The 24,686-nt window shown below is 29.4% G+C and overlaps 1 protein-coding gene across 1 annotated transcript in view; it reads right to left on the reverse strand.

Annotated features, from left to right (window-relative positions):
• Positions 1–7,242: 7,242 nt before the first annotated feature.
• LOC136982216 (major facilitator superfamily domain-containing protein 6-like) overlaps positions 7,243–24,686 on the reverse strand; it is a 54,114-nt gene continuing 36,670 nt past the window's right edge. The window contains exons 3-6 of the mRNA XM_067278653.1: positions 21,751–21,842; positions 12,027–13,436; positions 9,596–9,751; positions 7,243–7,443 (exon numbers count right to left, since the gene is read on the reverse strand). Coding sequence (XP_067134754.1) covers positions 7,394–7,443; positions 9,596–9,751; positions 12,027–13,436; positions 21,751–21,823 — 1,689 coding nt within the window. The 5' untranslated portion in view covers positions 21,824–21,842 and the 3' untranslated portion in view covers positions 7,243–7,393. The remainder of the gene's footprint in view (positions 7,444–9,595; positions 9,752–12,026; positions 13,437–21,750; positions 21,843–24,686) is intronic.

The following is a 24,686-nucleotide window of genomic DNA, read 5'->3' on the forward strand; positions in this document are numbered from 1 at the left end:
GCTTTATGTGAATTATCAGAACGTTAACATTTGCATCATGCCTCAGTGCCAAACTAAAGCAGAGTACATGACAAACTGCTGATCGTGTTCTCCTGATGGTTCCAAATCTGCATCACAAATAGTTTAGATTACAAAATGCCTATTGTATCAGAGTGGTTTGAAAGTTGAAGGGTGAAGATCAAAATATCTGGAATCTGAAAATCCATGGAGGCAGCAACAGCTTCTTCATTTAGGTCCAGCAGTTGCCAGACAAAACAGACATTCCACAAGGGCAGCCAATACTAGTGAAAAAATCGACAGTTATCAATCTGGAAGCCCAAATTCCATTTCAATGGCAGGCTAAACGATAAATAATAGTAGAATGCAACTAATCTGTACTAATGTTTATGAGAAACTTTCTTTCTATTGTCTAAAACTACAAAATTAGGTTTTTGAGTTTTAAAAGATAACTTGCAATATTTTGGTTATTTCTAAGATTAGGTAATGGAGGCGGCCATGCTGGTTGGAAATGAGCAATTAATCACTCTGTCGGCTGTTACCGACAACTGCTATGATACAGACTCTCCAATATGAGGAGATGCTCCATCTTGCATACAAGCGATCAATTCAATAGATCTTCATTCTGTAACTGTAGAATAACATATCTTCATATCTGACAATAGACAAATGGAAAAATTTATATTCTAGTGCTAATAGTTTCTTTGAGAAATAACAGATTAATGATACAGTTTGCTTTAACTCTTACTATATAATAACCTAAAGTTTAGAAGTGAAAGAAAATTTTATGCATTGCATATTGATTTGTCTCAGCCTAAATGTGGCAGTTATGAGTATCTATACTTTCATTCTGGTGAAAATAAGCATCATCTCCTGTGAAACACTTTCCATGACTATTATTACCAATTTCAAACAAGGAATGTCAGAATAAATGTAAAATCTAGTTTATAGGTCAATACTCCAACTAAAGATGTTCCACACCCAACTACTGCTTTCTACTGAGAAAGCAGTTGAGTGTGGATCATCCTTTAACAATAAAATGCATGAATTTACCCAAAATTTTTCACACAGTGAAACATAACCAACTTACCTCAACACTAAACAATCACAGTTTGAAGATCCTCAATCCATTGATTGCTTCATAACATATCACCAATATCTTCATCAAAGCCTGTTGATCTTACTTCCAAAATCTGGCTTCTAGCATCCAGCAATCATTTTTTTGAGTGAAAATGATATGAGTGAATGTCATTGTAATTGCTTATATTACTAAACTTTTCAAAGCCCAACAGTAGCATTAACATTGCCTTGATAATGTATTTGGTTTTCATTATTAAGTATGACAAAGTGTTTCTAAGAATGAAAACTGGTCATTTGAAGACTTCAAAGTGAATCTTCATCCACAAACGGATTTTTGATAGAATATTTTAAACATTTTACAAATGGTTAAGTAGTTTTTATAGAAAGATCCAGACTGTTTTGGTGTTTTAGTATTAGTTATGATAATTATATTAATGTTGCAATGTAGTTTAATATAATAAGGGGCCAACCATAAATTACATAAGGTATTTTGGGGTGGGTGGGGGTCAAAGATTTCTTACTCGGGTAGGGGGGTAATAGATCGTCTTATGTAATATTCTTATTTTTTGATCTCGTTGAGTGGTGGAGTTTTGAATTTGGCTTCAATTTGGTGGTTTCTATTAAGAATGCTCGTTGTACTAACGCCATCTCACGTAATGTGGTAGAATAATAACGCTAGCAGACTCACGCTCTACCATGGGAGAAGTGTCCTACCATGTGGTGGTTTCTCACTCTTTTTTTTATTAGAATAAGTGCACCACTCCTATGGGTGTATAACACTAAGAATACATAAACCAAAATACATGATACAAAGTAAACATAAAATTAGTATTTGGCTTTTAGTGAAAACTAAAATGTAAAACTAGAAATTAGAAATTATGAATAGTCTTTTCTTCCATATTTCTTGAACATAATTGTAAAAAGCATCAAACAGTGGCTTCTGAACAAACTTATTGAGTGGACATGGCCACCTGAAACCAAGCGTAAAGATTTCTAATTTCAGAATAAGTCTATCTTGATCATAAATTGAACAATGATAGATTATATGGTCGACGGTGTCTAGGTTTTCTATAGAACAAAAGCAAGAGGCAGTTTCTGCCCGGTTATACATCCCCAGGTAGCTTCTAAAATTATCATGCTCAGTAAGTAGTTGAGCAGTAGCAAACGTTAAATCTCTAAGTGGTGATGACAACCTGCATTCAACACTAGGAAAATAAAGTCTTTTATTCTACCAGTTTTACTGCTCAACTATTGTTGATTCCACTTTTGCATAGCATTGTCATAAATATACTTTTTTAACACTGCTGCATGAGAGAGGGATGTGAGTGTAGTCCAAGTCAGTTTCCTTTGCAGCTGACTTAGCTTCAAAGTTGGCTTTTTTATTTCCTAGTATGCCACTATGGCCAGGAACAAATATAAAAGTTCTTATTAACAAGATTTTTAATATGGTGCTGGATATATGTGATTTTATTGCTATTGCAATTGGAATTTAATAGAGCTTTTAGGACAGACTGAGAATCACTGTAAATGTTGACAGACAAGAGTTTTGTTTGGTAGTTAAGTGGCCCACTGAACAACTTGGTAGACAGCATCTTCTTCAGCTTGATAGATGGAGGTATCTGTACTTCTAACATATTTTGGTTAAAATATGTCAGTTTGGAAGAAGATACAGATATTTGAGCCAACAGGAAGACCCATCTGTGTAGATATTAATGTCTGCATGGTTATATGTGGAGGAAGCAGATGAAACCAAATGTACACTGGGGATAACCTTGTTTACAGGGTGACAATCAGAGATAGTAGGGTAATTGCAATGTGGTAGCATATGAACAGCCATAGATAAAAGTAGATACCGTTGTTGAACATTGATGTTTATAGTTCTGATGTAGTAGTTTAGAACCTTTTCTACAATACATAGTGGCAAAGGAAAAAGTTCTGCTAGAATCAGAGGCGCATTAGTAGAAACAGTTCTGCAGCACTTTGAAATTCTGATGGCAAACTGTCTTTGAAGAGAGAGTAACTTACTTGCTACTGAATTTTTACTAGTTACATGATCCCAGCTAGAGGCCACATAAAGTAGCATTGGTAGTATTGCCCCATTATATGGAGTTTTATAAGCTTTATGATTTTGTCCCCAGGTACATCTAGTACATTTTAGCAGCATGTACAGTAGTTTATTTTCTTGGCCTTAGCCAAGATGTAATCAATATGGCAACAGAATGTGGTTTCTCTCTAATCTCTCTTCTTTTATTTTGTATGATGTTTCTGTTTACACATGCACTAGATAATCGATCTGTCAAAGTTTTCTGCGTCCTTTTGTGAAAATTAAAATTAATATAAAAATGAATTTTATGATGTTGATTAATGATTATGATGATAAAAAGATTCAAGTATTGACACAAAAACCTTTGTAATGCAGCCTTTTAATTCAAATTTCTAACATTTTTGGCCATGTTGAAAGGTTTTTGTGTTGATACTTGAATAGCAATTAAGTGCAGTTAAAAGAAGAAAATAAAAAGATTGTTATTAATAAAAAAATAAAATTCTTAAAATAAATTGTTCATTCGAATTCATTAAATTTTTATATTTTTAAATTTGTTCACATAAAGTGCTTAATAAATAATAATACATATTAATTAACTAATTAATAATTATATATTTTAGACCTAAGGTTTTTAGGGTTTCATAAAAAAAGTTTTTTTTGTTAAAATCTTTCTATAAAATCATGCCTAAATATTATGTAAGAGGGAAGGGGAGGGAGGATCAAAGAAAATATTACGGTTTCTTACACAGGGGTGGGTGGGGGTCTAGAATGGCTGAAATCGCCCTTACGTAATTTATGGATAGCCCCTAAGTGCCAAACGAACCTATCTGACCATGGCAGGAGGCCTCACCTTCTTAGAGACCTCATCTCACTGCTCATTACTAATATCCACATAACCACCTAAAAAAAATTTGAGATGGAATCTCTAGTGAATCTAAATATAATTTTTACAGTTAAAGGATTGTCTTCTTTAATTTAAATTTTAAATGAAAATTTTCCTCATGGAAAAATTGTTACAATAAACAATTAAGTGTAATGAGTATTAGTTTTACTTTTAACAAATTGGCACTAGTCTTTGTTAAATATAATGATACAGCACTAAAGTCTGGGTACTACAATATTTGACCATTATTTCCTTTGTTAATTTATAGAAAAAATAATTTGTTAGTTAAAGAACTCACATTATTTTAATCTTATGTCTTTTCTTGTTAATTGTAAATCTAAATATGACAATAATTATAAGTTTTCTATTATTTTGTTTATAAATCTATCAGGATTTGTAATAATCCTGATATAATGGACCAACAGAAGAAAAATTTATGACTTAATTATGGTTTGATTCATTGCTTCTTATGTCTTAATTACTTTTGATAGATTTAAGTTGTTAGTGATTACAGAGAATATAACAATAGGCACTTGTGTATGAATATGAAATGAATACGATTACGTCTATATTCAAAGTTAGGCTGCGATTATGCAGATACGAGCGAACGAATTTTCCAAGCGAGCAAGAATATGTGGCAAGAAAAGACGACGACGTTTCTTGCTCTTTTCTGTGTGGTTGTAATAAACAAAAGCAAGAAACATTACCACCTCTTCTTGGTCACTCGCGTCTGCATAGTCGCACCCTTAAACTAATTTAAGTATTTTGTGAATTATGTTGAAGAACAAATGAAGTAATTATTAATCTTTAAACAATTTTCTTAATAAGAAATTATTGCTTGTAATATCTGTCAGTAGTCAAATAATCAATTTTTAAAAATTTATTAATTCAGTGTTTATAATAAAGATATAATTATTAAAAATTATTACAATTACAATGTCATAAAAATAAAATAAATCATTATATAATTTAGTAATTATATTAAAATTTTGAAAAAATTAAACAAACTATTTTCGATTATCAAGACACAAAATTTTAGCTAGACTCCAATGCCAAAAGTTATTAAGAGATGGAGCCTAATACCTCCCTCTAATGCCAAATTGGTTGCATAATTTATTTAGTATTATAATTAGCCATATCTAGACCGATAGAATTCAACATTGGTTGGAGTCTAGCTTTATAGTATATTAGGTCTAGTGATGTTATACATAAAGTTTTAATCGAAACTCAAAATAATTTTTTATTTATAAAAATCCAAGAATTTTCATTACTTAAAATTATATAATAAAATACCCTGTAAAATATACAAAATCAAAATGGCATCAGAAGAGTGAGTTTAGCAACGACAGATTGGCAGTTGATGTTAATATTTACATAAGATATATTTGATAGCAAATTCAAAATTCAGAATGTATTCTATTTAAATCTTTAAAACTTTAGAATTTATTGTTCAAATTTTTAAAGATTAAATTAGTGTATATCAAAAAATTTATATATTTAATTTTAATTAAGAAAAGTAAACAAAATACCATGAATTTTATATTTGCTTAATGATTAATTTTCAAATGTAGCAATTTTATATTAATCAATAGTTAAAATTTTCCACTTAAGTAAAAAGTAAAAAAACAGAAAACCGATATGGAAATTGAATTTGTTTTTATTATGCCTATTTTCTGACATGAACAAAAATAACTGTAAAACCAGAAATTGACATGTTAATTTGCAAGGTTATTCATTAGTTGTTGTTCCTCCATTTTTTTGAACCATTATTAAGTACATTAACCATGAGAAGAACCGGATAGACGACGTCCATTGCAGCTATTTAACCTGAATATCAGGAAATTCAAGTCCCAAAGTTTTGTCCTATGTAAAAAGTATCACATTAAACTGATGTAAAATTATTTTTTTTTATAAATGGTAAAAAAATTTACTTTTATTTTTATTGATTTTATTTTTGTTTTTGTGTGTTGAGAGAAATGTGGAAACACTTATATTTGTGATTGGCTGGGCATTGTTTTATTTAAGGCTCTGGACATAAAACAAATACAATTTCTACTGAGGTTCTAACCCTAACTGCATGTAAAGTATAGATGATTTATTATTATTTTTATTTTACATTAAAAGGCACTAGAGACCAAAAGTAACAAATTAAAAATAATATATATATAAATTATATTTGTTATCTGTTCTTTCTGTAATGTGATCCAATAATTCTAATATCCTTGGAATTATTTGACAAGAGCGGATAAAACCAAAATATATATAATTTGAAACTTCCTTAATTTGACAAAAAGATATATTGTAGCATTTCAATGTGTATTTAACGTGGATTTTGTTACTTCAAGATTTGCTAGAAAGGTCAGCTAATGTTACTAAATCTTAAAGTCCTGTTTCACAGAATTATTCTTTGTTTCCTTTAATATCTCAATTTAAAACTTTTACATGTTATGATGCAAACAATTTGCCAATATATGACATTATTTGTTGTATATTTGTCTGATAGTTTAAACTACAAAAAAAAAATTCCTGGAAAATTTTAGTTAGTTGAGATTTGTAGTTTTGATAGTTCAGCTAACAAACACATCTTGGACTAGTATTTATCTTTAGAAATATAGTCTCTGTTTGACAGTAATTAAAATAGAAATCACAAGATTTAAAGATTCAATTACTATCAGCTGACAGTATTTTTACAAAATAAAAAAAGTAAGTTGTCTTCACAGTGCCATTATGTCCAATCACTAGGAACAAAACAGTCATCCTTTGCAGAGATGATCTTTTTAATTTAAATTATACATATATAGTTTTTAATTATTGACAGTGAACATCTTAAACTGTTTTATATGATTTTACAGAGGTATAGGCTCTAATAAAAGGTGTGTCTGCAAAGGAAGACTCTCTTGTTCCTGGCAATTGGACATGATGGAAATGTGATGATGATGTAGTTTCTTCTATATTTTTTAATTATTTTATTTACCCGAAACCAAGCTAATTCGGAATTTTGCCAGGTTATTAAACTTATTATATTTATTAAACTTGCTATTTATTTCATTAAATTACTAATAAAATCCTGTCATTCTTCATTTTAGGAGCTTAATATTTTTGAGAAAGTCTTCTCAAAAATAATTCATAAAACTCATCAAGACCTTATTGATAAATTACGTTAAGGTGTCATTGGATATTTAATATTTAGTAAATCAGCTTTTAAAGACTTCTTAAAGATTCATTTTTAAAAATTCAATCAATATTTAAAAGTTTTTTTTTATTAAAATAAAAAACTATACAATAACTTCTCTCTGTAAAAGCTAACATATTTCAAATAGAGATTCCATACTTTTCATTTATAAATTAAATAAATTTCATTTATCCATTAATAATACTTGCTAGAAAATTTATAAAAAACTTGTCGTCTCCCCAGATTTTTTTCTTTCTCCATTTGTTTCTGTAAATAAGGAAAACCTTATATGAAGCTATTAAATATTATATAAGATATACAACTAATAACAGAATAATGATAAAATTATTATAAAAAATTGGTCATTATTGTCATGATGACAATGCTATTGAAAGACTTCTATTCTAAAGTTAGACAATTATAAGATAATACAGTAAACCGAAAATCGGAATCAATTGGGGACTGGGGTTTTCAGATTAGTGATTTGTTCCGATTACCGATTATGTATGAATAAATATATTAACCTGTCCGATGTTCAAATTTTTCTCCGTTGCGTGTCGCTTCGTGTTGAATTTTCGTCCAATTTTAAGCCTAACGAAAATTTTTATAATAATAATCGAGGCTATCGTAACGTTAAAAATTATTTCTTCATTTTGTACAAACAAAATAAATATATTGAAGAATATAAAAACATGAAAATTATACTTTAGAAGTAAATTTAGTATCAAAAACATTCGATTCAGCACGACACAGTCCGATTGAAAATCGTTCCGATTACCGGGGTTCCGATTAACGAGTCTCTACTGTATATCTAAATTGTATTGAACTAGCACAAGTCACTAATTCTGGAAGACACGATAATTCATAATTAACAATGTTGCTGCTGAATTGATGTAGGTGTGACCAAATTATTAAAATCATAATTTCAAAAATACATCAATTATATGTCAATAGTCTACACATTACATGACTTCTATTTACTTCTTGGATACCATGATTACGTACCAAATAAGATCATACTTTCATTGATTGAATGAACAGATTCATAGCACCCATTATCATTAAAAATAATGATAACCAATAACTTTTTTTATTAACTGAACAAACACAAGCTCCCAACTTGATTAGAAACTTAATTTTCCATTAATTTCTGACATTGGTGAAATAGTTGCTCTTAAATGGTAATTTAAATAGTTAAAGGTTATAGGTGCATTGACTGAAAGCTGACAATCTTTATTAATGATTATTATAAATATAAATTTCCTGAATACTGTTTTTATCTAAAAATTAAGTGCAAATTGCTGAAAATTATGTTTTCAATAGTATTAATATATTTTTTCTAATATAAAAAAAAGTAATGTGTGTATAGAAATGATGTGTGCTAATTATATATTTATTTTTGATAAAATTCAGATTATAAAAATTTCTATTACAATTAATAATCTTATTTAATCCAGAGTTAGCAATAATGTCATATCCATCTTTACATAAGGGAAGTTCAAGATTGACCTGCACATTCTGGTGTAACTTATGTTATGGATCATGATGTAAATTTGTTGTTATATAGATATAGACATTACTTCCTGCAAAGAATTAATGTTTCTCTTTGTCACTTTCACAAAATAAGTAAAATGACAAGATATAGGAAGATGTTTGCAAAAGTACTGAAAAGCAATGCATCATAAAATTTTTTATGAAAGAAATTTTGCTGAAATTTGTCCCAAATTGCAGTATAGGGAACAAATATTATCAAGGAAAATTGTGTACAATCGGTACAGCAATTTTGGTGAAAATTCAGATCAAGCGTCAAATGTAGCATTGTCATCATCATCATCATCATCACAGATGAGTTCTGCAGATGATGTAAGTGTCATTTTGGAATGCTGATGATATTATAATGGATTTCCTAGCATGGAAAATCAATACATATTCTGCACTTCTGAAAAACAAGTCCTGCAGTGCAATCATCAAGTAGAGCAGAAAAATTGTTGGAGACTATCTTACTGCATCATAATTCATATCTACAAACAGCTCAAGTGACAATGGACTGGAAAATCCTCAGCCATATCTGTAGAGATTAGATTTAGCTCCAAGCAACCTTCAACTATTCTGGCAATTACAGAAGCACTTAAGTGAAAAGAAGTTTGCAATAAACAATACCTTCCACAGTTGTATTCCGAGTTGTTTATAATAAGAATGGAAAATTTCATAAAGTGTTGTAATTCAAGCCTTTCCAGAATGATTGAGAAAGTGTATGATGTCAATTGATAGTAACTAAAAAGGCCACATAGTTTGGACATTGTCATATTTTTTTCATAAAATAAAAAGTGATGGCCAACCTTAAAGCATATTCATAAAATTAGAATAATGGTTTAATTATATAAAAATTTTAAAATTAAGTACAATAAATAAAACTTACCTATATTAGATGAGCCTTTCCTAAATGATAATATTATATTTATTACTAAATGAAATAAGCAGCATACAATAGCTATCAATCCAGCCTTTTGGAATGTGTCATGGCTTCCATTATAATCAACATTTAAACCACCCAATAAACTTCCTACTGCAATACCTAAATGAAAAATTTTAAATATCCTTTACTGTATCATCGTTTCCTCTAGAAACAGCCAGCAAAGTAAAAATTTCTTAAATATTTTCAACAGCAGAACATGTATAATCTATCACATAGCAAAAACTTAATAAATGGGTTACAGAAATGCTAATTAATACATTTATAAAACATTTTATTTAGTATTTGGATTAACAAGTTTAACATTATATTATAAACAAACAACTCCACTAAAACCAGATACATTATATTACTAAAAGCCAACCAATGCCGTACGTCATCAAGCTAGATAACAGCTATAATACTAATAAATTACAATGATACTAGAAGGAGGCATTAGGTGCCATCTCTTAATAAATTTAATAATTATAATAACTGGAAGACAAGATCAAGTCTGAGGTCCAAGTAGCACAGCTGGCAATGCATCCACATGGTAAGCAGCAGTTGCAGGTTTGAAGACTGTACTATAGATCATCACCTATGGAATTTCGGGACCGAGTATATATTTGAACTCGGGACAGAGTTTAACAATACCCTACTTTTGGACCAGAGACCAAAAATAAGAAAGTTATATTATTTACGATTTCTTGCCTTTCACAGTGCATTCCATGCCATTTCAGATTTTTCCGCTGCCTAGCGGTGACGGTCATCTCCCAGAAGGATAAGTTAGGTTTGTTGGACAAGCCGCGATAGTGGTGTGTAGTACTAGCCAACCGTGAGCAATAGCAAGCATGTCAGTGGCTGAGGGGCCGTAGGCCCTGAAGTCAAGGTGTACAAGGGTGTGGGAAAAAGACTTAACTCGAACTGCAGACAATCAGTATGCTCGTGGATAAACATCTGCCTCTGTTGAAGGTATATATAACTGACTTGCCGGACTGCCTGTCAAACACGCGATAGGCTTAGCAGAGAGAGCAACGTGACTCCCAATTATCATGCAATGGCCAGAAAAAGTATGACGACTTTCTTATTTTTCATCTCCGGTCCAAAAGCAGGGTATTGTTGAACTCATCTCGATCCCCTCAGTTCAGAAATATACTCAAAGTCCCAAAATTCCATAGGTGGTAATCTATAGTATCCCCGGTTCGAATCCCACTCCAGGCCAATTCTTTTCTTCCAGTTATTCTAAATTATTTAATTAAAATTATAATTATTAAATTTATTAAGAGATGGCACATAATACCTCCCTCTAGTATCAAGCTGGTTCATAATTTATTAGTATTATAGCTGTTAACTAGCCCAATGAAATACAGCATTGGTTGGCTTTTAGATTATATTATATACTGTGAAATTATGTTTAAAAAACTATACAGTTCATTCAACAACTATACATTCAATTTCAGTTAACTGATGTAAAATTTTCATAATTAATTCATTTAGTAAGCAATAATTATTGAGGAATAAAACCTCTGCAAAGATAGGCAGTACTCAAACCCTTACAATATGATAATTCTTAAAATTCTAGCCAGTAATTATTATATTGAAAATTTATACATTTAGGACCACAAAATTAATATCCAAAACAGACCATTTAAATAGTAATATAATGATAATTTCTAGCCATAAGTTTCTTCCATTATTCGATACAATTGTCAAATTGATTAATATCAACATTTGACGATTATACAGTAGAGCATTGATTATCTGACTTAATTGGGGACTGGGGTTGGTCGGATAACCAAAAAGTATAAAAAAATACATTATTAGTATAGTGTATTAGGCCTGGTTTAAATACTAGCCTCCCTTTCATGGTCGAGACAGTGCTGCCAGCTAAAACATGCAAAAATTTAACAAAAATAATATTAAAGTAGCCAAGACATAACCAAATATCGTAGTGCCACATCACTAGCGGACACTTGAATTTGCCGACTAGAACGCAGTCTGTTAACTGATAAGTCGGTTAATCGGGGGTCGGATAATCGATGCTCTTCTGCAGGGGTGGCCAACAAGTCAATCGCCAAGCCAATTTTGATCGATTGCTAGCGATATCTTGACTTAATGTATTATATTTGTAACCGACGCAACTGTATGCAAGCAGTTATGACTCGACTCATAAGCAGTGAGTGCCCTTCGTACTGAAACACAGTGTATAGACATAGTATGTATTTCACACTTCCCCTCCACAATTAGACTATGCCGATGACAAGTCGATCGCGACACATTTTTACGACTAGAACGCGGTCTGTTAACTGATAAGTCGGTTAATCGGGGATTGGATAATCGATGCTCTACTGTATTTAAAAAATAAAATAAAAACAATTTTAAATAATAATAAACTTACCTAAACCTTCAAATATTCCTCCTAATATTCCTTGCATTGTTGCTTCTGTTCCTACTGGTGCCACAACTTTTGCATAAGAAGTCATTGCAGTATAAAATATACCAAACGTTGGTCCTTGTAGTAATTCCACAGGTAAAACGAACCATGGATTATTTATAACAGAATACAATAGATAACGTATTGAAAAACAGAGTAGAGTAAGATTAATAGTATTTACGTGGCCCAATTTTTTTATTATTATTCCTGCAAAGAAGAAAAATGGCAATTCACCAAGAAAGCTTTCTACACCTAAAGCTAAACCCATTATTAATTGATCAGCTTTTAAATCTGTCATGTACCAAAAAAAGTACGACCAATGAAGACCTGTAAGAGCACCAATAATAAAAACAGTTATTATAAAGATAACTACACGAATCTGAGAAAACAGCACACAAACATTTTTTAGAGAGGTTTGAGAGAATTTAGCATTTTTAATATTTGAATTTATTAAAATAATTAAGTCTAATATCATAAGTGCAACAAGCATATAGAAACTGGCAGAATAATTTTTCTCTGGTGAATCTCCTGTTACAAAATCATTTAAAAAACTAGTAAACAGACTAAACAAACCCCAACCTACAGTACCCCACAACCTTTGTTTCCCATAGAGATCGTTCCTTTCATCTAGTAATTCGTAGCAAGCGGCATCAGATAATGATGTTATTACACCCGACGAAACCCACGCAATAGTAATAAAAACAAAAAATAACCAAAATTGTGGAGTTTTATAAATAACTTCATTATTGATGCAATTTTCAAATGATATATTACATTTCATACTGCAATGAAATTGTTGTTCATCAAAGCATACTGGTTTTACTGACATACTTCTCCACACTGCTTCTTTAATAACAAAAGTATCAGAAATATTTTCATCCTTTCTGTGTTTGTCAATGTTCACTGAATACTGTAAATGATCTTGTTTGCATAGAGCAAAGTCCAATGTTGTAAAATTTTCAAATTCAAAAGTTTCCGAGTTATTTGTAGCATATTTACAAGGTTGACATGATAAACCACATGCTGTGTGATTATTGTGTGTTTTAGAATGAAAGCACGATGAATTATATTTTTCATTTAATGAAAAGTAAGTACTGGCCGTATTGCAATGTAGTGATATATTCATATTCCTTTCTTCATTTTTTGCAAATATTCTTGGTACAAAATTCATACATTGATAAGATATAGTCAATACCACAATAAATATAATTATAATAATCTTTAATCTTTGTAGATGATCAGCAATACTACCAAACATTGGTTTTGCCATGAGGGTAATGAAAGGAAGAATAGTAAATATTACTCCTACTGCTGAAGCTGATATTTGTTGCTGTCCAGCTATCACAGAAAGAAATGGTAATATGCCAGCTTGAGCTGAAAAAAAAAAATCAAGAAGTTTTATTACAATAATATATTTATTCTTATATATAAAAATATACAAACTGTTTATAATGTGACTTATAGCAATTTGGTAATGTCTTAACCCCCTCTCAGTCACTGTCGCATCCCCATATGTATATACAGTGATCATTTTTTTGGCTTTGACATATGTCACATATTTGTTGTGAAAAAATGCTCTAGAAACTTTTATTTTAATGCCTCTGCATTTGCTGTTGTTTTATCTTTATTTCACTATTTCTCCAACAGATGGCATTATGTTGCGAAAAATACTTTGCCGTTTGGCGGAAAATTTCGTTTCATTTTGGAATCTGCTAGCGTCTATGCAGTGTTTTTGATAATTTTATTTGTTTGGAAAAAAAAAATTGTTTTATTTATAATTATTAAAATAATATAAATGTAAACAAATAAAATTATTTTTAGAAAAAGAAAACAGATGTAGGAGCTTTCTTTTTTGCACGTTTTTCATTAGAATTATTTATATACCAATATCAATGATAAAAAAAAAATTGTCACTTTTTGGACAGTCAACTTCAAAAAAGTTAGATTGAGAAGGAGGTTAAAATAACACTAAGTATCCTTCATAATCCAGATAAGCATTATTCATGAACTGTATAAATAGCTCTCAAATTACAGGAATTTTTAATACACGGGTGGGCACAAAATCCCATTACCACTTTAGAAAATTAATTGTATGTTCCATTTGTCATTTGTTTCAGATAAAAGAACATGAATTGTGGTCAATACAAGTAATTTAATCATTGAAGAATTTATAATTGCCAGTTGTTACGTTTATAAAAAGGAAAGAACAGGAACTAATGCAATAAGTGTGTGGTTGTGTTACTCCAGCAATAATAAGGAAAATGGCACACAAAACCTGGTAGTGTAGTACAGTGGCGTGCCGTCATTGGAAGCAATGGAAGTGCCGATTCCACCTTCTAATGACCTTTCCTTGTATTTTATAAAATATAAATTTTCATATTTTAACGTACTTTGCATTAATTAAAATTAATATTTTATTATAATTGCATTATGTATCTTTTACAAATTTCTATACTACATGTGAAAAAAACGATAAGATTGCTATTGTATATTCGAATAATTCAGTGGCGGAAGGAATGTCGAAACAAGGTGTTTCCAATCAGCCAGATTATAGGCATTGGCGCATGCGCTTTACAGAGCACGAACGTCACCCAGTTTAGCTGGTGGATGCTTCACACATAAAGCTTCTAATTTTATATCCCGAACCGGTTGTGGGCTGTTAGCCGCCTGCCTGCTAGATATTCGGCCGCCCTCGCCAGATTATGTGAATCATGAGTAGACTAGATCAACGGCGGGCAACCCCCAGCCCGCGAGCCAGCTACGGCTCGCGAAAAGTTTCTATCTGGCCCATGAGATCTTTAATAGATTATTGAATTGAAAAAATAACTAATTAATAGTTATTTTTCCAATTCTTTGTAATTTTTGAAAACGATAAGAGAAATAAACGTAGTAATTAACTATACATCCACCAAAGCTGAATTATTGGGCTAGAGTTGGCTATAATAAATAAATAATTAATAAGACAATTTGGCACTAGAGCTTGGCGTTAGGCACCATCTCTTACTAAACTTAATAATTATAATTAAATTAAATAAATAATTTTAATAATTTGGAACTGGAGGAAAAGAAATCGGCCCGAAGCGGGACTCGAACCCGCAACTTCTGCTATCCGTGCAGACATGTTACCACTTTTCCTCCAGTTCCAAATTATTAAAATTATTTATTTAAATTAATTATAATTATTAAGTTTAGTAAGAGATAGCGCCTAACGCCAAGCTCTAGTGCCAAATTGTCTTATTAATTATTTATTTATTTATTATAGCCGACTCTAGCCCGATAATTCGGCTTTGGTGGATGTATAGCTTTGTAATGGGTTAGTTGTTATTTGTTTGTAGTAATTAACTTTTTATTTATTTATTTCATATTTGCAGACTAAAAAAATTACGAGTCACAAGAAGGCGTCAATTAACTACTACGCCCGCGGAAAAAACGTAAAATTTATTCTGGCCCGTGTTATAAAAATGGTTGCCCATCCTAGACTAGATTAACAACTTAACCCAACCGATAGGAGTTTACTGGCATGTTTTTATGATAGTTCTGTATAGTTGACAGGAGTTTAAAAAAAATCCATTAAAACATTTGATATATTTATTCTGCATTTATTCTGCTTTCCCATCTTATATTACTTACGGATTTCAATGTTAAACCGGTGATATTATGATTTAGTATGTCCCATCTGTAAGGGGATGCAGAAAAAACATGTACAATTCTTGTGTAATGTTAAAAAAATTAACTGTTACTTTGGCAGCATTATTTAAAACTAAATTTAATGAATGAGATGCAGGAGGTACAAAAAAAGTTCTAGAATTTATTTTCTTTAAATTTACAATTTATGTATCAGTTGTCATAAAAATTTCTTTCCACTTTTTTCCCAAGACTACAGATATCCAAGTACAAAGTAACTAGTTTTGACTTATTTCTACTTAAGTAGTAGTTAAATAATTAAGCGATTAGGGAATTAGAAACATAAATAAAACCCTGATGAAAGAGCCGAAATTTTACTTAAACAGAAGCTTAACCGAACCAATCTCTTGCCGAGTACAGTGGGGTTCTGATCTCTTCATAATATTAGATGTAATAAAGACTGAAATTTTTCCAGTTCAATGAGAGTGACCGAAAAGTTGTAAATTTTGGAAATTTCCGTGGACATTTGACACTTGGCCCTAAAACGAATTAGTTAGAAAACGAACGACGGACAATCTGTTAAGTTTGACATATTTAGATTTTTACAGCTATGGTGAGAAACGTTTAAAATCTACAACAGCCCTGTGGCGTCCTTTGAGATATACTAGTGATGCGACAAAAGAGGCATTTGACATTGACCGGTATCGGCACCCTCGGGATTTGGCACGCACACACCTACCAGGACGTCTCCGATTTCATTCATTAGCCACTCGTAGGGAGCTATTTCACTAAGTGGACTGTTTTAAGATTTAAAAAGTAAAGAATATTTTGTTATTTTTATGTACGTTTCTTCACAAAGTTATATTTAATTATAAGTTTCTTTAAAAGTATATTCATACAATTGAAGAATTTTTTGTACTAGGTATGTATATTCATCACACATTTTGTTTTACTAAGTAAGTTTTTTTTTTATAATTTTAATTTTAGCCCTTATATTGTGGCTAGTGATTCAAAAATTTATTTTAAAAAGTTTTGGCTCGAGACCATATAATGGAAAAGAAAACGTTATTAAAAGAGAAAGACCAATGCCTAAATTAAATATAAATACGTCAACAAAAAATTTTGACATTTTGACGATAAAATTTATGACGAATGACGATTCTTTTGTAAAATTGAAGCAATTTGGAAATCAAAATAGAATAAAATTTAACATTGGTAGACAATATAAAATAAATATTGAAAATTATAACAAGATAATTACGATTAATAGATATATCTAAATTAATAGACATATTTTTGCTTTGAGAAAGCAAGATATAACGACATTTAGAAAACATAGGGAATTTATTGAATCTAATAACAGAGGTAATTATATTGAACTTTCTTATTTAATAAGTACGTCAGATAATCTATTAAAAATACATTTAAAGAAGTATACGGTTTTTACTGGCTTATCGAACAAACGAATACGAACGAGGCCCTGATGCGCAATTAATTGATTGCCCCTGTAAGTCGGCTTCTTACAGAAATGCAGCTTCCCTATCATAAAATGTCACGGCACGCCACTGGTGTAGTATTCAATAAAAGAATGAGGGGACGCAAACCAATTCCTTGAACACTTAAATATGTTTTGTATCATTACATGAATAATATGTACTAAAAATGTTAGGTTGAAACCAAACTTGTAGATAAAATGTTAGAACAAGGTTACCTAAATTTGTTACAGTAATATAGAAATAATACAGGGAACAAACATTATGAATGAATTCTATAAGTAAGAAATATAGAATGGTGTTATTCATTCTAAAGTCATCTTAGTGGCATTCGGTGACGAATAAAAGCATTATGAAGAATTTGTTTGAGTATGTAATGATGAGATTAGTTTTAATCACATTTTTAATTTTAATAAATATACAGATTCCATAATATATAATTTATAAAAATAAGTCAATAATATAAATAAATTATTAGTATCATCCTTAATGTTAATTTATAATTAAATTCAGTTTTAAAAATATTGATAATATATCAGAACTATAAATAATTTTACTATTGTTTTTTATCAATCTACTACAATATTTAAATCTTGGTACCATGATTAACACCTATGTTCTTTATTTTACTAAATTGAGGAAGCCAAAAATTAAGAAATTCATCAAAAATGTTCTTAACTCTACAGAGCCAGCATCATCTGATACGCTTATCTAAAATTACCTCAGGAGACATTGCTAACCTAATGTAAACTAGTTTTAGATTGGGTGAAAACACAAACTGTTGCAAAGTTTAAGAAATATTAGTCTCATCATGCATTATGTTAATGACATGCTAATAATTTGGGAAGACAGAGATAGAGTTCAGGACTTCTTAAAAACTGTGAATAATAACTGCTTGGGCGTGAAGAAAGGAGTGGGTCCTGTGACGCCATCAGGCATGCTAGCGCACGTTCATTAGCGTTTTGCTCTTGCAAAGCAGTAGTTTGAGGTGGCTCTAACATCAACTGTTTAGCTATGTCAATACACAGATAAAATGGCTGCCTCAATACAAACATTTATAAAAAGCAATCAAACTTCAATCAAATCCTTCATCTATTGGAAGTTTAATGATATAATTAATCACAAATTAGCAGCTTTCAGAGAGTTGGCAAATAGAGCATTTATTCATTCCACTCTACTAATAGATAGAGAACTATAACTGTATTACATCAGATAAGTAGCTAAAGAGTTCGGACTTCTTGTTAACAGCATAGCCCATATCATCAAAGCAGCTGTTTCAAGAGCTCAAAGAAAGGTAGCAGATTAATTTTAACAGAAAAAATAGTAAAAGTATTTAGCAATTAAGGCAAATTCCTAGCAATACTTGCATCTAAATATACCAAAAAACGATAAAATCCAGTAAAAAAAAATGTTTATTAATGGAATGAACATTTTCAACATATACCAAAAGATGCAATATTAACCTAGGTGTTAGAAGAACATCCACTGTGATGAATATCCTTCATTGTGATATGGAGAAAATAGAGTTTGCTTTAAGTCAAGTATTTATGCAATATGGCTACAGTGATTTTTATTACATAGGCTCTGCCACCAGGTCACTTGACAAAAGAATTACAGAGCACTTTCAATCAGTTAAAGCACCACATTTGAGAACAACCACTTCTTTAACACAGTGGGACTATGATAAGGATATGCAAGTTATGTAAAACAAACTAGTGTTAATAAAGGAATGCAAAAAAGAAAGGAATCCTGATCAAATCATTACCTTGTGTACACACATTGCATTTCCAAACATCTTAGCATAATAGATTCTAACAATGTGGCATATTTAAAACCAGTGTTAGAAAACTATACTCATTTAATTTCCTATATTAAGTAATATCTTAAACTATAATTAATATTTTATTCTTATAATTTCACAATCAGATATTTCTACAGCATCATCAACAAATTTAGTTTTAAGTTTTGAGTAGAGGGAAATGAATTTGTACTGTTAAAAGTATTTTACTTTATCTGCTAAATTATAATTAATTATAAACAAAACACAAAATATTACAGTGTGCCTGTTTTTGTACTTAGTAATGAAAAACGTTATTACTAAATCCAAAAGAATTCTTTTAACTCTTTAACAAATAAAATATAAAACTGTATTAACAAAACGCAAGGGGGAAAAAACCATATTAAGATCATTTTAATGAAATATTGTCCCTATTTGATTGAAAAAATTTAAATAAAGATATTAGAAACCATATAAGAAAAAATATTAATCAATCGCCGTAAATACTCGGCTATAAATCTGCTAATTTAGCGGATTTATAGCCGAGTATTTACGGCAATCGTTTGGCTATAAATATATATAGGGCTTCGGGTTGTTTAATATTAATATCCTAATAAATCCTGTCTGAGAAATACTAACCAGTATTTAATTTTAAAACATACATATTTAAGGAAATTTTAAAAAATAAAACAATCAAAATAGGGTAACAAAGGAAAGCTTTACAAATACTAATAAAAAAATGCAAATAAATTAATATAATTCTACAAAAGAAAAAAGTATGCCTTCATTCTGTTATGAGTGTGAAATGCTTCAAATACTTATTTTCTTACATCTATAATAGCTTGATGTTAATGAACTAAAATACTGTATATAAAAAATTTAATTATATATACATAGTGTATCTAAAGTCATTTACATCCTTTTCATTCAAAAAGTACTGAAGATACATTAATTTTGTTTATGTAATTACATTGGAAGTCATGTATATAAAATCAGATGTGACTTTTTGTTGACCTTGAAAGTCAACAAAGTTAAGAGCACCATTTGATTATTTTAAGACCACTTTCTGGAATTAAATAAATACCTTTCAAACTGCATAACTTGCAATTTTAAATTTAAGAGAAGTAAAAGTGATTTTGTATTGTGTGACCTTGAAAATCATTTTTCAATGTACTGAATACATTTCCAATAAATACAATACGATACAGTACAGAATTATAACTACAAATTTATAAATAAACAAAGATTATTTATTATTAATATATCAGATGACTTAAATTACACAATCACATAAATATAAAATGATATGTAAAATCCTAATTCTATAACGTTTAAAATTTTGCAATTGATATCAATAAACAATTACTTCCTGTAACTTCACAAATAAACAAATTAATTTTCTATTATTAATATGTTAAAAGACCGCTAAGAAACGATTATCCATAAATTAAGGTAATTGTTTAACGAATCTTCAAAAGCAATCCAGATTTTTCCTTTTAAATGAAATATATATTCTGCATTTTGATTTAAATTTAAAAATTATATATACTGTATTTACTCACTTATAAGATGATCTCGCATATAGGACGAGGTGTGACTTTAAAGATCAAAATAAAAATTAGATTTATTAATACAGTTCTAATCTTATATCAAATGCACACACTGTCCAGCAAAAATTACAGGTATTTTAAACTTTAAGGAAAATCTCGTAAAATAGACAACATAATTTGTTCATGTAAAGTTGGATAATTGGGAACTTTTTTGCCAATTCTCAACAGTCGATTACACTTACGAGTTTCTCCGAATTCTGATTTCCAAATAATCATCCGTTTTCATGTGGGAATGGATTAAAACTTATATTAGACTCCCGTGTGATTTTGGAATTTCTAATTGGAATTCAATTCAAAAACTTTGCTTTTCCTATTACTATTCGACTTTACTCCTGACAGTACACAAGAACTATTTAAACGACCCAGATAAAATGCTTTTGTTTTTAAACACCACCAAAAGGTGAGTATCCAGTAAAAAATACAAATACACGATTCACAAAAATTATTGCAATAATGCAAAGAATCCTTTGCTCGCACATATAGGACGACCTAGGTTTTTGAAGCAATGAAAAACAAATAAAAACTTTGTCTTATATGCAAGTAAATACAGTATTTGAAAACTCATTCATGAATAGTTCCAAAAGAGTTTGCTATGAATCATACTAAAAATGTTCAGATATATATATTTAAATATAAATATATACACATTAAAAGGAGTCGGGTTTAATCGGCACCAAAATATTTTTTAAGATATTAATATTTGAAAACCAGTTGGATCTGAGGATGAGATGTTGCTATCTAAAAAAATTTTATATCTTAATTAAACCTAAATCAGAGCATTTTTAATGTGTTTTTTTATGGAATTGTTGGTGTTAGAACCTAAAAACTGACATTTTATCAAATCATTTCATAAATTATTGGAAATTTTGAAATGGAAATACACATTTGAACACACTCTTGCAATTCGAGAACTTTCGAATCAGATATGTCTCATTCTACAATTTCTTGGTATCTTAATAATCAATGTAAATAAAAGAATGGTTCATTTTATCATTTAAAAGATGTCATTCATTATGATTCTCTTATTGATCAATCATGATAAAATACAGTTTCTTTGTTATAATTTTCTATTATTTTGAGCATTTAATTAAAAGTTTTACAATTATTTCTACTAACGATATAATTAATATTTACATACTATTTTTATTAATTAAAAAATTTTAATATTATAAAAAGTTTTTTACCTCCGAAGTATAGAAAATAATGCATCTTGATGGACAGAAGACCCTTGTTAATGTTTTGATTAAATATCTTCATGATGTTTGATGGAATGTACCTAATTTGAAATAAAAGTTTCAAAGTATTAAAATGGAGATTTTATCATTTCATTATAATTTTTTTTTGTAAATGTCAGTCAGCAATATTAAATTAATTGCCAACAGATCTGTCATCTTCAGTTTGTTGTATAATAATTGCTAAATTAATAATAACTATTCATAATTTTACAAAATAAACTGTAGAATTTCCAATAGCAACTAGGACATTCTACGTTCCATATATAGTTTCTTTTCTATAAAATACCAGACTTTATTACTATTGAAATAGTTTGATAATACTGATATACCATATCAAAATATCATGTTTTAAACTACAGGTATTAACAATTGCATTATAGTATCAACACTGCTTGCTGAAATAAATACAAAGATACAATAAAATACTATAAACAGACTATTTAAAATGAAACAGATAATTATTGTAAGAGGAAAAGAATAAGCTCTACCAAGTTTTCCTGTTTTCACATATTAAGCAGATAACTAAATTTAATAATATATTTTCCTAAATAATAATTATTCAATTTTGAAGAAATTATAAACTTTCACTTTGTTGTTCTCATTTATATTAATATTTTCATTATGACAAAAAAAATGAAAATTATTGTCTTAATTTTAGAAATATGGTCAATCGCACGGAATAATCTAATTATGAAAAATTTATCTAAGTGTAATTTTAACTCTTCTAAAACTAGTTTCCTTCCTAATACATAAACAAAGCTGTGCTATTATTCATCCACCCATCAGCCAAATTAATCTGGCAATATTATACTACAATTAAGAATTAGAAATTAGAGGTAACCACCTCTTATGCGCCGACCAGTTATGCCACCTAGACCTCCGAGCAACTCTTCCCTTCCAGACACACACAAACGTTATATATAACAATCCAATGGTTACCTATGGCTCCGACTGGGGATGTATTTAACACCCACTGGCCTACTCCAACATGGCACTCAACTGGCTATTGCATTACATATATACCATGCCAAGTAATGTGATAGCCAGTTGCATTGTAAGTTGAGGTTGCAGGTTCAACTCCACTCTGGGCTGATTGTTTTCTTCCAGACTATTCTAAATCATATTAAAATTATAGTTCCTGCTTTCAATAAGAGATAACACCTAATACCTACCTCTAATTTCTAATTCTTAATTGTAGCATAATATTGCCCAATTAATTTGATTAATGGTTGGATGATTAATAATACATTGGGTTATTGAGATGTTTATATATAAGCTATATTATGATAAGTTGAAACCACCACAGATAAAAAGGATTTGAGAAAAACCTCTAAAATTTCCATAAGACATGTACCAATATAGATAGAATCTTCTAGATGACAAATTTCCTTGGTATTTGAAAGTACTCTTTAAAAAAAAGGCATTATTATTTTTTTTAAGGACCACTCTGGCAGAATCATGATTTTATTAATGACTTGACAGTAAGTTTTTATTTTAAAACCACCTCTTTTATAGAAATTTTTAAATACAAAGTATGGAGAATTTTCCCATTAAGAAGAAAAAAAAATAATTTGCTCTTTATAAAAATTTGTTTTTTAAATGATAAGTTATCCATAAAACTTACAAGCCACATCCTACACTAAAGTTTATCAAAAGTAATTTGACAAATTTGATTTAACTTTCAAGAACTCATATTTAAAGAATTCAAATTTATCAAGTTTATTAATGAATTCAAAAATATGTTCTAAAAGAATAAACAATAAAATTAAGTAAAATTAATAACCAAGTAGCCTACTCAGCTCCATAAATAATATATCATCCAACACCTGATGCGGAGAAAACATTTATTAAAGAAACATGTGTGTCTTTAATTATATGTTTCTTTAATAAATGTTTTCTCAGCATCAGGTGTTAGATGATTTGTAAAATTAATAATTTCATATTAATAGTTCTTCAATTTGTTGTCAATAACCACTAGGGGTTAATGTCTCTTTATCTCTTCTAAGTGAATATTGTACTTTCAAATATAACTATCTGTAAAGAAACAGATAAAGATCATTGTAGATCATAATGTATTATTCAGCAAATAAGATTTTCCTGACAATTTATTATAATTATCAAAATTATCTTGAGATGGTGGCCTAACCACCTATCTTGAGACAAATTACTTTGTATTTAATTGCTTAGTTAGCCTTATTGCAGCCCAATAATTTCAAATATCATCTGACTTGAAGATTTTTTTATATGGAAACTTACTAATGGTAATTTTTCTCAGGCATGAATTGAATCAAAACTTAAATGTATTAGGACTGTACAATCAAAACAAATTTACTAGATGAATAATCATATCAGAATTGCAGTAGCAAAATTATAGAAAAACAAATTTTTCAGCTATTATAGAATTCTGACAATCAGGATAAACAATATTTATTAGTAAAATCAAGTTTATTTATAATTTCAAAAGAATGAGAAAAAAATTCAATTTTTATGTTTAAAAAACGAAATCAAGTATGAATAATAAAATTTATCGTATTTAAAGGTTAACTATAACATTTACTAGGTAAGCATCATATATAGCATTATAAGGTTAGCTATATATTTATCAGCTATAAAAGAAAATACTGATAAAACTCAAGAGCAAATCAAATTGATGGGATATAATAATAATAAACATAAATAAATTATTTTAGCATGAAATGTATTTTAAAGATAAACTTAGGATATTTTTATAGTCCACGATATTAAATGAAATGTTCATATTTGCAAACATGAACATTTCATTTAAATTTACAAATTTATTGCAAATTTATAATATTTGTATTGTTTATAAATTTTTAAATATTTTTTTAGCAGTTTAATTTTATAAATAACAACATATATTTAAA

Source organism: Centruroides vittatus, unplaced genomic scaffold (assembly GCF_030686945.1).
Source record: "Centruroides vittatus isolate TY-2023 unplaced genomic scaffold, ASM3068694v2 contig_817, whole genome shotgun sequence".
NCBI lineage: Eukaryota > Metazoa > Arthropoda > Arachnida > Scorpiones > Buthidae > Centruroides > Centruroides vittatus.